At 27.5% G+C, this 14,708-nt stretch overlaps 1 protein-coding gene across 5 annotated transcripts in view; it reads right to left on the minus strand.

Moving 5' to 3' along the window:
- fmt (phosphatase 6 regulatory subunit 1-like protein fmt) overlaps positions 1-14,708 on the minus strand; it is a 65,842-nt gene that overhangs the window by 25,140 nt on the left and 25,994 nt on the right. For all 5 annotated transcript variants that reach the window (XM_016072176.4, XM_016072175.4, XM_071188416.2 and 2 more), the window contains 3 exons: positions 13,841-13,969; positions 6,721-6,782; positions 5,130-5,248 (listed from right to left, as the gene is read on the minus strand). In XM_016072176.4, the coding sequence (XP_015927662.2) occupies positions 5,130-5,248; positions 6,721-6,782; positions 13,841-13,969 (310 nt within the window). The remainder of the gene's footprint in view (positions 1-5,129; positions 5,249-6,720; positions 6,783-13,840; positions 13,970-14,708) is intronic.

Raw genomic sequence — 14,708 nt, forward strand, 5'->3', positions numbered from 1 at the left:
CTTTATTGAGGTTAAGACAATTATTTTAAACTAAGTAAAACCTAATTATAATAAGCTAAAGATTTATTAAAATCACAAAATATAGAAAATTTTATGATTAAAATCAGAATATATTTAGTACCTAACAAACAGGAAAAAAGAAATAAATAAAGTACAAGGAAAACTTATCAATTAAGAACTGAGAAACAGAAATGATTGTTAAAATAAGAGCTAACATAAATATTGAAACACAGGACAAGGCAGGTCATCAATTGAAATAAAAATGAAAAAATTCCATATCTAAAAATTGAAAATGTAATGAAATAATTCAGTACAAAATTTATTGTGAATGAAGAGAAAAAAAAAAAAAAAACGTAGTGGAATCAGAAACATCATTTATAAAAGGAGATAAAAATCTTTATAAAATAGTCTGCTTTTAGTAATAAAAAATTGTATGCTTACACTGATAAGGAATACTGCACCTTTGAGGAATTAGAATTTATTCAATTAAAAAGTATTGTGTCTTGTATAGATATTGAAGGAACTAAAATAATCAACGATAAAAAAAAAATTTGTTTGTAATAATTAAAGTATTGTCTGAAATTATAAAACAATAATTTGTCAAATAAATCAAAAGGTAATGAAAATTGGATGCAAATATGGATTATATATATATATATATAGATAGATAGATATATATATTATTACTATTATTATAAAATAGGGAATAATGAATAGTGATCTAGTGGTCGAATAGTGACTGCCTACCCTGTGATCAAATTACATTTTTAAAAAAATACTCAAGAATCATTATTGTTTATGTAAAAATAGGCCAGGGCGTTGTAAGAAATTTTATAGCGTTTTAGATTGTCAGTCAGACTTCGCGATGTATCGCAATTTAACATACGTTTGAAATTTATCAATCAGAATTCTTTAAATCAATCAAAAAGAAATAAATCTATAACAAAAAACGTTAATTCTAAAAAAAATTGCTTCTATATCATCAATAGCATTGCGTAATTTTTTCAATTAAAATAAAGATGAATTGACTTAAGACTGTCTTAAAGATTGACTAGTCTTAAATAAAAACAAACACAAACTTATTTTAAATTTTTTGAACGTTAAAAATGACTTAGATTTTTTAAAAATAGTAATTAAACTGTTACAAAATATTTTACATACATTATAAATTTAAAAAAAAAGAAAGAAATGTCCACTTTAAAAAAACATTTTTAAAATTATTTGTTGAAAAAAAAATGTGCGTTTTAAACATCGTTAGGCTTGTTGTAAGTTGTATTGACTAATGGTCAAACGGTTTTAATGGAAAAATACATGCAAGTTTCTTTATTTATTTATTATTATTTTCCTACTTGAAAATGAAATAGACTAATTTAAATGTTTAAAAATAATACTGACTATCTAACAAATTATTAAACGAACACGTATTGAAGGAATTTTTAAAAAAATAAAAAAAATATTCTATATTTAAGAGCACTATTGTCAAATTATTGAAAAGCGTTAAAACATTGTTTATCTTTTTATTTAATTTAAAATAATTTAGTAATTTTAACTAACAGCCAAATTAAAAAGAAAGAAAGAACGCAAACTCTGTTTTAATTTCTTCAAAAATAAAAGTAAATTAACTAAATGTAGGCTTTGTTTTAATTTTTTTTAAACTGAAAGCGACTGAAGATTTATTGGTTTAAAAGCTAATAGAATTCTATTAAATTATTATATTTACGTGAATTAAATAAATTTAAAAAAAACTTTTTATCACAAAGTATAAATTATTTAAATACAAAATGTATAAAATATTAAATTGTATCACTTTTAAAAATATCAATAAAGAATCTTTTTTTTAGATTCATGATTTCGTTTCAGTAATATATTAAGTTCAGAACTAGCAGAACGAAAATTTAAGATAACAGCGATCGCCAAGAAACAGTCGGTCTGCTGAAAATAATTGACAACGTTAAATCCAAACAGAAAAAAAAGTGACGAAATAATGTGCAACGATTGCTAAGTAGCAAAAGTCTCACTGAAAATAATTTACTTGAAACGTTATATCAAGTCGAAATAAAACGCACAGTGAACGCAAGATAAGTCCCGCTGAAAATAATCTTCAAGAAACATAAAATCCAAAGGTCAAAAATGGTGCATAAAGTAACTATGCATCACGTTCTATATTTCAACGCTGATCCTCGCTCTTGGTTATTCAATATCACGAAACGAACATCATCTTCGTAGCTAAAAATTTAATGAATATCTTCGCAGCTAGACGAAATCAAACTAGTCTTCGTCAGTGCGGTGATAGCTTTAGCATAGGCAAGAATCCTCGCACGTTAAACCACGAGCATCGTCTTAAATCAGATTCCTGATGCTTCGCCTAGAATAAAAGTTATCATATCGGCCTGCCGATATGTGCGTCAAGTCAATAATTCGCAATACATCGATTTAAAAATGTCTAAGACTAGTGCTCGTTAAAATTGCTGCATCATAACAAAAACAAGAGTTTTTGTTGTTTTTTTTAAAAAAATGGGGAAGCCAAACAGAAATAAAAACAAAAAATCGTTCTCATTTTTTATAAGAAAAATTTAACGTTGCAGATTATGCTTTGAGTGTTTCTCACAACCGGATCTTTAGAAAAAATGACGAAAAAGAAGGCTCTTTAAAATATGCTATCAAAATAAATAAAAAAAACACAATTAATCAAAAAAGCAAAAGAGAAACAGAAAATTTTCCTAAATTCTTAAAACAAAACTTGCAACATAGAAAATCAATTTTCTATTTTACTGGTTATCCAATTATCTGTATTACTTTAAAAGAAAAAGTGGAGATAAAATATATCAGAAACGATGTCAAAATGCCGCGCTTTAAAGAAAACCCAGCAAAAGTGAAAAAAGAAAACAAACATTTCACTCTTTTCAAAACAAAAAGTGTCGATGATAAAACGACAAAAATGACTTTCCTGATTAAAATTATACTTCGCCGAATATTCGTAATATCCTTAATATTAAAAAATGGAGTCATTTATAAAATTGAACTTCAGAAGAAAATATGACACAATGAAAAAATACACTTCGCCTTGCGACGATCACTAGATGCTGTTAGCCATTCCTTATATTTTTCATCAAGTGCCCATAAATTATTAAAAACACACTTTCCTGGCATTTCTAACAATTTCACATTTGAATGAAGTATCAAAGCTACCACGTGTGCTATCAGAAGAATCGAATTTCTCGAATCCTATGGATGAAGAAGGTCAATGCAGGTCTTCAGCTGATAAAGTATCTAAGTACTGTCTAAAAATAAGTCAAGACCTCTACCCACCTGCAGTATCACGCTCCCCTCTCCCCACACTAAATTGTTTTCTTTCAGAATGATCCAGAAAGAAAAAATATTTTAATGAAAAAAATTGATAATAAAATAAAAACAATAAGAGCGTGTTTTCTTCTACTTGCTTGTAACCCCTACCCTCACATGCATTCAAATGTTCTACCCTCGATGCAGGATCTCATTCTAGGCGAAAGTCGTACTTTTTAACTGTGGATATTTTTCTAAGATATAAAAATTGTTCCAACCAACTAGTGATACTAGAAATTAAGGACTTTTAAGAACCTTGAATTAAAATTAAGTACTTTTAAGGGCCCTTAATTTTCAAAATAAAAACTAAGCAGTTTTTAAGGACTTTTAAGGAGCGTGGGAACCCTGTTCAAGTATAAATCCACTATATGCACAGTCTTAAAAAATTTCAACACCTTTAATGCTTAAAGAGTGGATCCGCAATCAATAAAGTATTTATAAAAAATGCATATTATATCTTAAACAATTAGAATCATAACTATTGAAGGACTAATTTAGTAATCTCTCAAGATGTTTTTAATAAGTGGCTGTTTTATCTCATTTTATTTTATTTTATCAAAGTCAATGAATAACCTTTTCAAAGAACGGGTATGAGGAAAATTTATTCTTGTCTATATGTCCTTTTACTTTTGAGTTCTGTTCAGAAGGCAAGAGAACTTCTAATTCATGGTGAACTTTCTTTAGTGCATCTTACAAATCAAAAAGAAAAATATTGGGTATAGATAGTGACACTGGGATGTCAGATTATAAATAGTTGTCATACAGATCAAATTATTTTTTGTTAAACAATCATAATCTTTAGAGTAACAAAGAAAAAAAAATCTTTTTTTAAGAAGTAAAATGCTATTACAGGGTGCATAGCCAACTTTTCAACAAAAAATAAACACCTTTTAAGTACTTTTTAAGGACTATATACATTAACAAAAGCAAAATAATTTTTAAAGACTTTGCATCATAATGATAAAATAACTAGTTTCTGACAAAGAACTCTTTCTCTTAAATAAATTAGCCACCATCAAAAGATAAAAAATTTCCGGTTTGATTTCAGAAGGAGGAAAATGAAGCCGGAAATTGAGAATCTCTTGCGAAATGCAGTCAAGTTGCACATAATAGTGCAAGAATAATTCCCACTGAATCAAGCTTAGTATATGCACATGAGGACTCGCAAGCATTTCATCAAACATGTAAAATGATTGGCGCTTTCATAAGCCACAGAATGCCGAAATGCATTGTGTTTGAATGAATTGTGAAAACGTTGAATAGAACAATGTGAAAGCAGCTTTTTGCATAATACGTGGAGAAAATCAACACGGTAATGAAAAAAAAATTCTCATTTTCGAAAAGAGAAAATTCAGCACTTTTTAAAAACACTCAATAAAAAAAAGCTGCTTTAAGGGCTTTTAAGAAACGAAAATAAGCTCCTTTAAGCACTTATTAAAAATTCTACACACCCTGTATTACACTAAAATACTAATTGATTTTTCTCTACAGTCTCTCAGCATAAATAAACTGCATTATTCAATACTATGAGATCAGTACGGTTCTTTACTTTAGTGGTTGAGTAGAGACATAAGATTGGAATGGTAAAAAAACTTTAGTGACAGAGAGGGTTGACATACAGTCGTATGTCAAGGATTAATATGTAACAATTAAGCAAATTAGCAAAGGATTAATATGCAACAAAAAGGTTCAGAAAAATACGAACAGAAAACAAAGATATTTTCTTAACTGAAACATATTCCAGCAATAATTTATAAATTTTTATTGAAATACATAAAATAACAAACCTTTCATTTTTTCTTTAATCAAATTACTATTTACACCATTTTCTGAACATTGAGCAATATGATTAGCAATTTTAGTGACATGACCCATGTAACCTTTCCTATGTTTTCCAGGAGAACACCTAGGAGAGTAAAATTTAATAAATGACTTAATAGAAAAATAACCTAATTTTACTTTACACACTAATTCTAATTAAAAAAATTTCTCAACAGACAATTATTGTCCAATTTCAATAAATAAATGGGAAAAATAACATATTTCACAGATAGGCAATTTAAATCATTGAAATACAATGAAAAGTTCCATAGCCAGCAAGCCTAGATAATAGATCTTTAACATGCCCATAATCAGGTAGTGCACACTAATAAAAATAATTTCTTCCTATTGTTGAAAGTTTTTCCTATATACATTAACAAAATGCAAAATAATTTTTAAAGACTACATGATCATGATAAAATAACTAGTTTCTCACAAAGAACTCTTTCCTTGATTACATTAGCCATTATAAAAACAATTTAAACACAACTCTAAATTAATAATTACTTTAATTATGTAAAAAATATTTAATTCAAAATTGTAATTAATTTAACTGCTTAAAAAGGTTATCGAATGTATTTTTTCAGATTTAAATAAAATTATTTTATAAAAGCATATTCAACAAAGCATTTACAAGATTAATATTATTGATTAAAATTTGTTGGTTGATAAGTTGAACATTTTCTTTAAAGACTAATTTTTCTTCCTCTTTTTTTTACTTGATGGGAAGATTTTGCAGAGATATTTAGATAAAAATATTAAGAAACAAGCTACAAATTCAAAAAATAAATCAATCTCATTTAAAAAAAAAAATAAATAAATAAACAAGCAGAGCTGTTAACATTTGAACAACAGTAAGAGAAGTGTTTACAAAAATTAAGAGGAGCATTTCGTGCATTTCGGGAAACACTTTTTAAACTTAAACAAAATAATTAAATAGCAAAATAAAGTTGAATATAATTAATAAAAATTTAGCTTTTCAATACATTAATTTAGTAATAGAAAACCTATCAAATAAAAGCAAATTTGAACAAAACTGATAAGAAATAAAAGAAAAATAATTAATAGTTAAAAAACCAGATTAATTACATTTTAAAATATTAAATGAAATTAAAGTTTATTAAAAGTTATATGAAAATAATATTAAATTAATGAAAATAATATTAAATGAAAATAAACAATAACTCTGTTACCACCATCTAATGCTGGACTGAATTCGATGATAAAATTCTCATATCTGAATTGTTTTGATTAAAACAGAAATAGTTAGGGGCAAATTGAGCGAATGTTCCAACCCTGTATATAATTTCGTGTTCTAATATTTATAACACCATAAAATATAAACTGCTTTTCATTGTTACCCTCAATGACAATTTAATAAGCAACAATTGAATAACTAAATTAAATTTGAACTACATATAAGTTTTAAATACAATCCCATCTGGGTTTTTATACAAAATCTATCGTGAGCTAATACCTTTGAAAAAATATTTCATGTTTAGTGCAGCTCATATAAGTAATCTTACTTGGAAATGAGTGAAAGAATGGTTAACTTACTTTTCACTATCATCTTGGAAGCACTCTAAAACTTTCACAGTTATTTTGTATTGCAGGAATAACTGTAAAAAAATTAGCAATTAGAAGTGAGGATGAAAAGCAAATGTGTGATTTAATTTTATGTAAAATCTTTGTTTAAAATATATCCCATTAAATTCAGCATAAATATTAAAAGGTAGTTGTCAGTAAGCTTAGAATTTCCAAACATGCCCATAAATACAGTCAATTCGCTATAACTCGAAATACGATAACTCGATTTTTTTTATGAGGTCCCGACCCTTTTATCTTCTGCTTATTAACTGCTTCAATTTTATGTTAATTATTCTCGATTACTCGAATTTTACTCCCTTTAACTCAATTTTTTTAAAAAGATTACTGGATCTTTTAAAGCAAGAAAAAAAACCTAAGAGCTTACATCTCGCCCCTTCTTTTGCAACACGAGCAAAATAGACTACACACAATAGACTCAACTGGTCAGAACAAGTTTAATCAGAGTGAGAGAAAGGGATTAGTAACACCTGTGGCCCCAGTGGGGAATGATAAATTTGTTTTCTGGACAGAACAAGTTTTCAGTGTGAGATAAAGGGTGTTTCTTGCAGTTTCTCCCGCCAAACACAACAGCAAAGTTGCAGCTGATGGACCAGGGTATCAAAGTGCTTCAAACAGTCTTATCGTAAAAGGCTTGTCAGAAAAATGATAAACGATATTGAAAACAATATTTCTTTCAAAGTTGATGTACTTAAAGCCATGAGGCTGCTTTCCAGTGCTTGGAATAATGATGTAAGCGAAACAACAATAAGAAACTGTTTCCGGAAGTGTGGATTTTTTTAAAGAAACACAGAGTGAACCTGTGATAGAAGAGCTTCAAGATGAGGAAGTAATTGAGAACTCCGATGAAAACATTGCTGTTTGTGGTGATTTTTCCGACGAAGAATTTATACAGATCACAGAAGAAAATGATGAAAGTGCTGCTAAGGAAGAAGGTTTAGAAACAATAGTCCCAAACATACTTGAAGCGCGTGTACTACCAATTACCCATCTAACAATAAATGCATTTCCCTCATTTTTAAATTTAATTTAGCATATTTTTTAACGGTTTGAACTTGAATAGAAACAGAAAATTATAATGGTTTTAAGTAAAACACGAAGGGGACAAAAAGTTGAGAACACCTGAGCTTTTTCACAATGAGAGTAGACAGGAGATAATTTTACAAAAATAATTTTATCCATAAAAATGAAAGAGCTATATGGATACATTTTTATGCAAAAGCAATCTCTAACCCAAAAAGGAGAGTAAAATTTTATATTTCCTATAAAAAAGAAAAATATTTAGAGTATCAGTCTCTATCAGTAGTTACAAAGCATGCTAAGTCAGGGTTGACACTCAAATCTGGAAAAAATTCCCTGTGTTTTCCCTGTACATTCTATACAAAATATATTAAGAGGGAACAACAATGAGGAACCTGCATGCTTTTTTTTATGTTTAAAAATGAAACACCATGCCACTTTATAAAGATAGACACCAATTTCAGACCGGTGCGATAACTAGTTATTTTGTTATAAATAGTTAAAATCGCTCGATTAGCTGCGACCACTAAATCGCTGCTAGGTTTCCCATCCACTCTGAGGAAGTTACAGTATAGTACAACCTCTTGAAGTTCTTCAAAAGTTTCTAGAGAGTCGAGAAGGAATTGATAATTCTATGTTAGTGCACCTGCAGAAAATTGAAGATTTACTGTTTCTAGAGACTCAAAAGGGATTACTTCAACATAAAGTGACGGATTACTTCAAAAAAACTTAAAATGTAGTACAAATAATAAAGTAAGTTATTATAATATACTTTATAGCTTTTCCTTAAATATTGTAAGCATTTAGAAGATTTGTAATAAGCATGAATTATGCAATCCGACAATATTTTGAAAGTCCAAAACCGAAACTAACTGCTAGTCGAACTTCCGATATGTCGACATTTTTCGTCAGTCCTTTCAGATTCGAGTTATCACGAATTCACTGTATAAGGATTTGATTATTTACTTTTAACATACTTGATTCGTGAGTATTCAATTGTTTATCCCACAATGTTTTCTCATGAGTTATTTTTTTTTGTTTTTTCGGTCCAATTAACATAATTTTAAATATATTTTTAATAAGATATTAAATGAGAATTTCAAAATTTGAATAATCATTTTTTAACATACTATAATAGCGACTTTTCCATTGTAAATCAACATTATTTTACGATAATTTTCTTCATTACTGATTAAAGTTATCTTTTTTCGTTCAAATCTAAACCGTTTTTAAGATTTAGATATTTAAAATACGATATTTTTACTACCAATGAATTTTGGATTGTCTGATTTGTTAGGATATACGCGGGTTTTTAGATTACTTTTTTGGCAGTTAATACAACTATTTTCAACGTGGTTATTAAAATCTTGATGATTTTAATATGACATTATCATAATACACAAACTTTTCAAAATGTAAAGACTTGAGAATATAGAGTCTGATTCAGTTTCTTACCCTCTGCTCTTTTTAAGGTTTAGAATGGACTGTGTGCAGTAATCCATGATTCACAGTTTCATAAAATGATATTAAGTTTATTTTGATTTGATGAGTTCTTATAAGGTAAATTTTTGTTAAAACCTAAGGATCTCAAAGGGCAACTTTTAAGGGTGGTACAATGTGGTTTAAGTGGCTTTCAGAGCTGTGTGACACTATACCAAAATATCATTTTATTCATCTTAAAAGTTATTTTAATCAATCAATTTGCATCAATAATAATAAAAAATTAATTTGATACAAAAATTTATAAATCTTTTATTCTGCTTAATGTGTCAAATTTAAGGAACAATTTTGATATAATGAAAAGAAACATTATTATTATTTTTAGCATTAAAATAGTATAAAAAGTAAACAACTTCTATACTAGTATAAATATTTAATATTAACCATTTAGGAATTGTTTTATTTCACAGGGTGCGTAGCCAAATCTTTGGATCAAAAGTAAGCACTTTTTAAAAACTTTTCAAGCACTTTACAAAAATTTTCAAGCACTCAAAAAATTCATATTCAATCAATGATATTATTGAAAAATAAAGAGTTTTAGCGTTAAAAAAAAACCCAAAAAGAAACGGACGTAAATCAAAACAATCAGTACTTTCCCACATCACCGAGTGAATTCAACTTGACCCTGAACTCTGAACAAAAGTACCCTTACCCCCTACGTCTAAAAAGTGTTAGAAGTAATATAAAATAAACAAGAATAAAATTAAATTAAATTAAAAAGAAAAACATTTCATAAGGATCTGATATTCTCTATCCGAATTGGAGCACTCGGGTTTCGGTTTTAAGTGTGCGCGCATGCGCAAGTCATAACGTGTGGGTACGACATGAAGTCGGCGTGAATGATTACGTAGCAAACACCCCATTTTACGTGAAATGCATGGGATCCACCAGATATCACTGAAGAAAAAAAAATTATTTGTGGAAAAAAGCACTTTTTAAAAACACCAGCTGAAAAAAGCACCTTTAAAAGCTTTTAAAAACGAAATCCCCAAAAAAGCACCTTTAAGTACTTTTTACAAACGCTACGCACCCTGTTTCATTATATCTTACAGTAATAATTTTCAGCACAATGATATGCATTACGATTATGATTTTAAAAATGCTAGCATGAACCATGGCTTTCTTACTAATATTTTTTAGCACTAGCAAATTTCGCGACTGATTATAAAAAATTAAATCATGTCCTGCTAACAAGTGTAAAACATAACAATATAAAATAAATTTCAAGTTAACGTAAGAAAAATATTCCTTTCAATTGAAAAGTAATATTCCACTCATTTAATTATTAAATAAATAGTTTAAAATAATTTATAATACTAATTACAGTACCAATTACCCATCTAACAATAAATGCATTTCCCTCATTTTTAAATTTAATTTAGCATATTTTTTAACAGTTTGAACTTGAATAGAAACAGAAAATTATAATGGTTTAAAATAAAACACGAAGGGGACAAAAAGTTAAGAACACCTGAGCTTTTTCACAATGAGAGTAGACAGGAGATAATTTTACAAAAATAATTTTATCCATAAAAATGAAAGAGCTATATGGATACATTTTTATGCAAAAACAATCTCTAACCCAAAAAGGAGAGTAAAATTTTATATTTCCTAAAAAAAAGAAAAATATTTAGAGTATCAGTCTCTATCAGTAGTTACAAAGCATGCTAAGTCAGGGTTGACACTCAAATCTGGAAAAAATTCCCTGCGTTTTCCCTGTACATTCTATACACAATATATTAAGAGGGAACAACAATGAGGAACCTGCATGCCTTTTTTTATGTTTAAAAATGAAACATCATGCCACTTTATAAAGATAGACACCAATTTCAGACCGGTGCGATAACTAGTTATTTTGTTATAAATAGTTAAAATCGCTCGATTAGCTTCGCCCCCTAAATCGCTGCTAGGTTTCCCATCCACTCTGATGACGTTACAGTATAGTACAACCACGACTCCTATCATGTGAAACGGTGAAAGCATATGCCGCGCCAAGTATAAATTTTGAAAAATGGCTCCAAGAAAAAACTACAAGTGTTGCATTGTACCATGTGCAATAGTTCTATGTTAAACATGCCAAATAAATAATTTTTTAGTGTACCAAAAGAAGAAAAACAACAAATTTGGCGCAAAGCCAGCAAACGCGATGAAAAAATACTCGCAAATTGTCTGCAACTACTGCATTATACTGTTGCTACAACCAATTTACAGTAACTTGCTTAATTATAATTTAATTCTATACGATTGTTTTTCGGATTGATAAGCTTCTCTGAATGAATAATTCATTATACTGAATTAAAATGTTTATGATATGCTGTTCAGATCAGTTTCTTTTTTTTTCTTTAAAATGAAAGGATTTTATTCTGAGAGAGCAGTTGTGTACAGGCTCTTTTTTTTTAAAGTTAAAAAATAATTTTATTTGGAAGAAAAAATTATCAAAGTTAAAATAAAAAAAAGGAGGGTTTAGCATTATTTAAATTTCTTCAAACAAAAAAAAAAACAAAAAAAAAAAAACATAAATAAATAATTCAAGAAAATATTTTAGAAGTTAATAATAAAGAGAATTTTTTTCAAAAAATTTACCTAAATTCCAGGTCATATACCATTTATTCCATTCCCTCTAATTGGGATCAACTCATCAAATAAAAACTGTCAAAACTGTTCAGACTTTTATATATAGACAAATATAAATAAAAATGAATCAGTATAAATAAAGAAAAATGTATTTATTTCAAAGGTTATTGAAAAAAAAGTAGTTTTGACATTTATTTTTTCATTCCTCAATTTTATTTCATTATGCTGAAGGGTTTTGAGTTAAAAAATAATTAACTTTATCTAGAAGAAAAAATTATGAAAGTTAAAATAAAAAATGGTAGGTGTTTAGCATTATTTACATTTATTCAAAAAAATTAAAGAAAATATTTTCGAAGTTATTAATAAAAGAGAATTTTTTTAAAAATTTTATTTACCTAAAAACTTATAATTCCAGGTCATATACCATTCATTCCATTCCCTCTAATTGGGATCAACTCATCAAATAAAAAACTTTCAAAACAGTTCAGACTTTTATACAGTATGGAACCGATTATCCGGAACGGTCGGGACCATCGATATTCCGGATAACTGATTTTTCCGGTTTTCTGAATCGCTACAAAAAGTCGTTTTTTTTATTGTTAAACCCAACTAAAAAAAAAAAAAAAAATTGGAAATAATCTTAAAAATAAGAAAAAACTATGAAGTAATACACTAATGATTATTTCCATCTTTAAAAAAAGAAAGAAAAATCGTAAAATCTTATGAGATTTTTCATTATGAGAAAAAATTTTTTTTTTCAAAAATGGCGAGAAAATTTATCGAATTTCGTTCCGGTTAGTTGATTTTACGGTTTTCTGATTTCCGGATAACGGGTTCTGTACTGTATATGGACAAATATAAATAAAAATGAATCAGTATAAATAAAAATGAATCAGTATAAATAAAGAAAAATGAATTTATTTCAAAAGTTGTTGAAAAAAAAGTAGTTTCGACATTTATTTCTTTTATTCCTCAATTTTACTTCATAATACTGAAAGGTGCTCACAAAAATTTTCTCAAGGGGGAGGATGCAACTGATATACACTACATATATATTTAAACTATATATACATAATATAAGCATGAAAGAAAAACAATTTTTAAAAAATGCGGTTCAAACTAACACTTTTAGCCTGTGCAACACATTTTTTGATAGGAAGCTTTGTTTTAACTCCGTTCGCTGAGTTACTATACCTTGACGTCATAGCAAACCACGCCTCATTTTGTGTCACGTGAAGTTAGTTTCGTTTTGGGCTAATTTTAAGTTAAGTTTTTTTTAATATTGGGGTCAGTTTTTTAAATTCTGAATTGATTTTAGGGAGTTTTAAGATATAGACTATTTAAAATAATCAACATTCTGCGATTATCCGAAGCACGCAGGTTCCTCATTACTCTGCTCGTGTGAGCTACATTGGGCTAACTATATTTATTAGATTTATTTGCAGGGAAAATGGCAGAACAGACTTAAATAATGCTATAGTAAATGAAATATTGTAGTTTAGTATATCTGAAATATCATGGTAAAATATCCCATAGATTATGCTTTTAGTGGTCACCATTTTTTAAAGAAAAATTCAAAAATCCCTGCATTTTCCCTTCTATTTTAGGCGATTTTTAAATTTCCTGTATTTTCCAGAATTTCCCTGTGGAGTGTAAGTTTATGAAGATCATTATTAAATAAGATTTGAAAATATATGCAAAAATATTTTTTCAGATTACATAGTTTAAAAACCTAAAATGGCAGTTATATGAAATTTTTTCAGATAAATATTAAAATAGTTTAATTATTATTTTAATAATTCAGCCAATAATTTGAGACTACAACAATGCTATTAAAAATTTGGAAATTTGGAAGAAAAAATACTCAATACCCATACAAGTTATATCTTTTCTATTGCATGAAATTTAATAAATACTTTACAACAGTAGATGTAATCTTATCAAACAATATATTTCAAACAAAAATTAAAATAAATACCTGATCTAGCAGAGGATGAACTTTATTACTTTCCTTATCAACAGTTGGGGCATTAATAATTATCCTACCTATTGCTTGTTCGACTTGTGAATGCAAAAAGTTATTCCAAGGATAATTAAAAAACATGTCCTGAAAATAAATACACATGAAAATAAAGACATGCCAAACAAAGTTCAACAAAATTTCAAACCAAGAATTGTAGTAGAAAGAAAGTTCTAGTGAAGTAAATTCAAATCAATTAAAAATGATGAATATGCTAAATAAGCAAATAGAAGCTTATTCACACTCATCCCATGTAACTTTATATAAATGAACTTTATTATATGCAGTATTAGAAATAAGTAAAAGTTGTGTAAATACTTTTATTTATTTTTTGCTTCGTTGTGATAGATTATGCTTGCACAAATTATAAAAAATAAAATTAAAAAAAAGATTAAAAAAAGAACCTTAATGTAAACTTAAGATTTCTGAAATTTCGTGTAATAACATAAGGTAAATGTTATTTTACTTAAGAAATTTCATGTTTTTTGATTTTAAAAATTTAGCGTAAGATTGAAAATTCTTTAAAATATTTTTGAGGTTATAAAATTTTCATCAACAGTAGTACATATTCTTGAACAAAAATTTTTATTTACATACAATCAAACAGTTTCGATTGTATGTAAATAAAAATTTGCAGGACTGCCAATTTTCTTTGTTTAGGGGGAAAATTTCTTTACCTTATGATTCTGTACTTGAAAAATTTGACTTAAAGTTATTTTCCACACCACTTCATGTAAATTATTCAAAACTTCATAGGAAAAGCAACTTTGTTTATATGGTGAGACTTTTAAAATGTATGCAAAATTACCAACAATTTTGCATACAT

The sequence above is a fragment of the Parasteatoda tepidariorum genome, chromosome 12 (genome assembly GCF_982258835.1).
Source record: "Parasteatoda tepidariorum strain Cologne lab strain chromosome 12, Ptep-v5.0, whole genome shotgun sequence".
Classification (NCBI taxonomy): domain Eukaryota; kingdom Metazoa; phylum Arthropoda; class Arachnida; order Araneae; family Theridiidae; genus Parasteatoda; species Parasteatoda tepidariorum.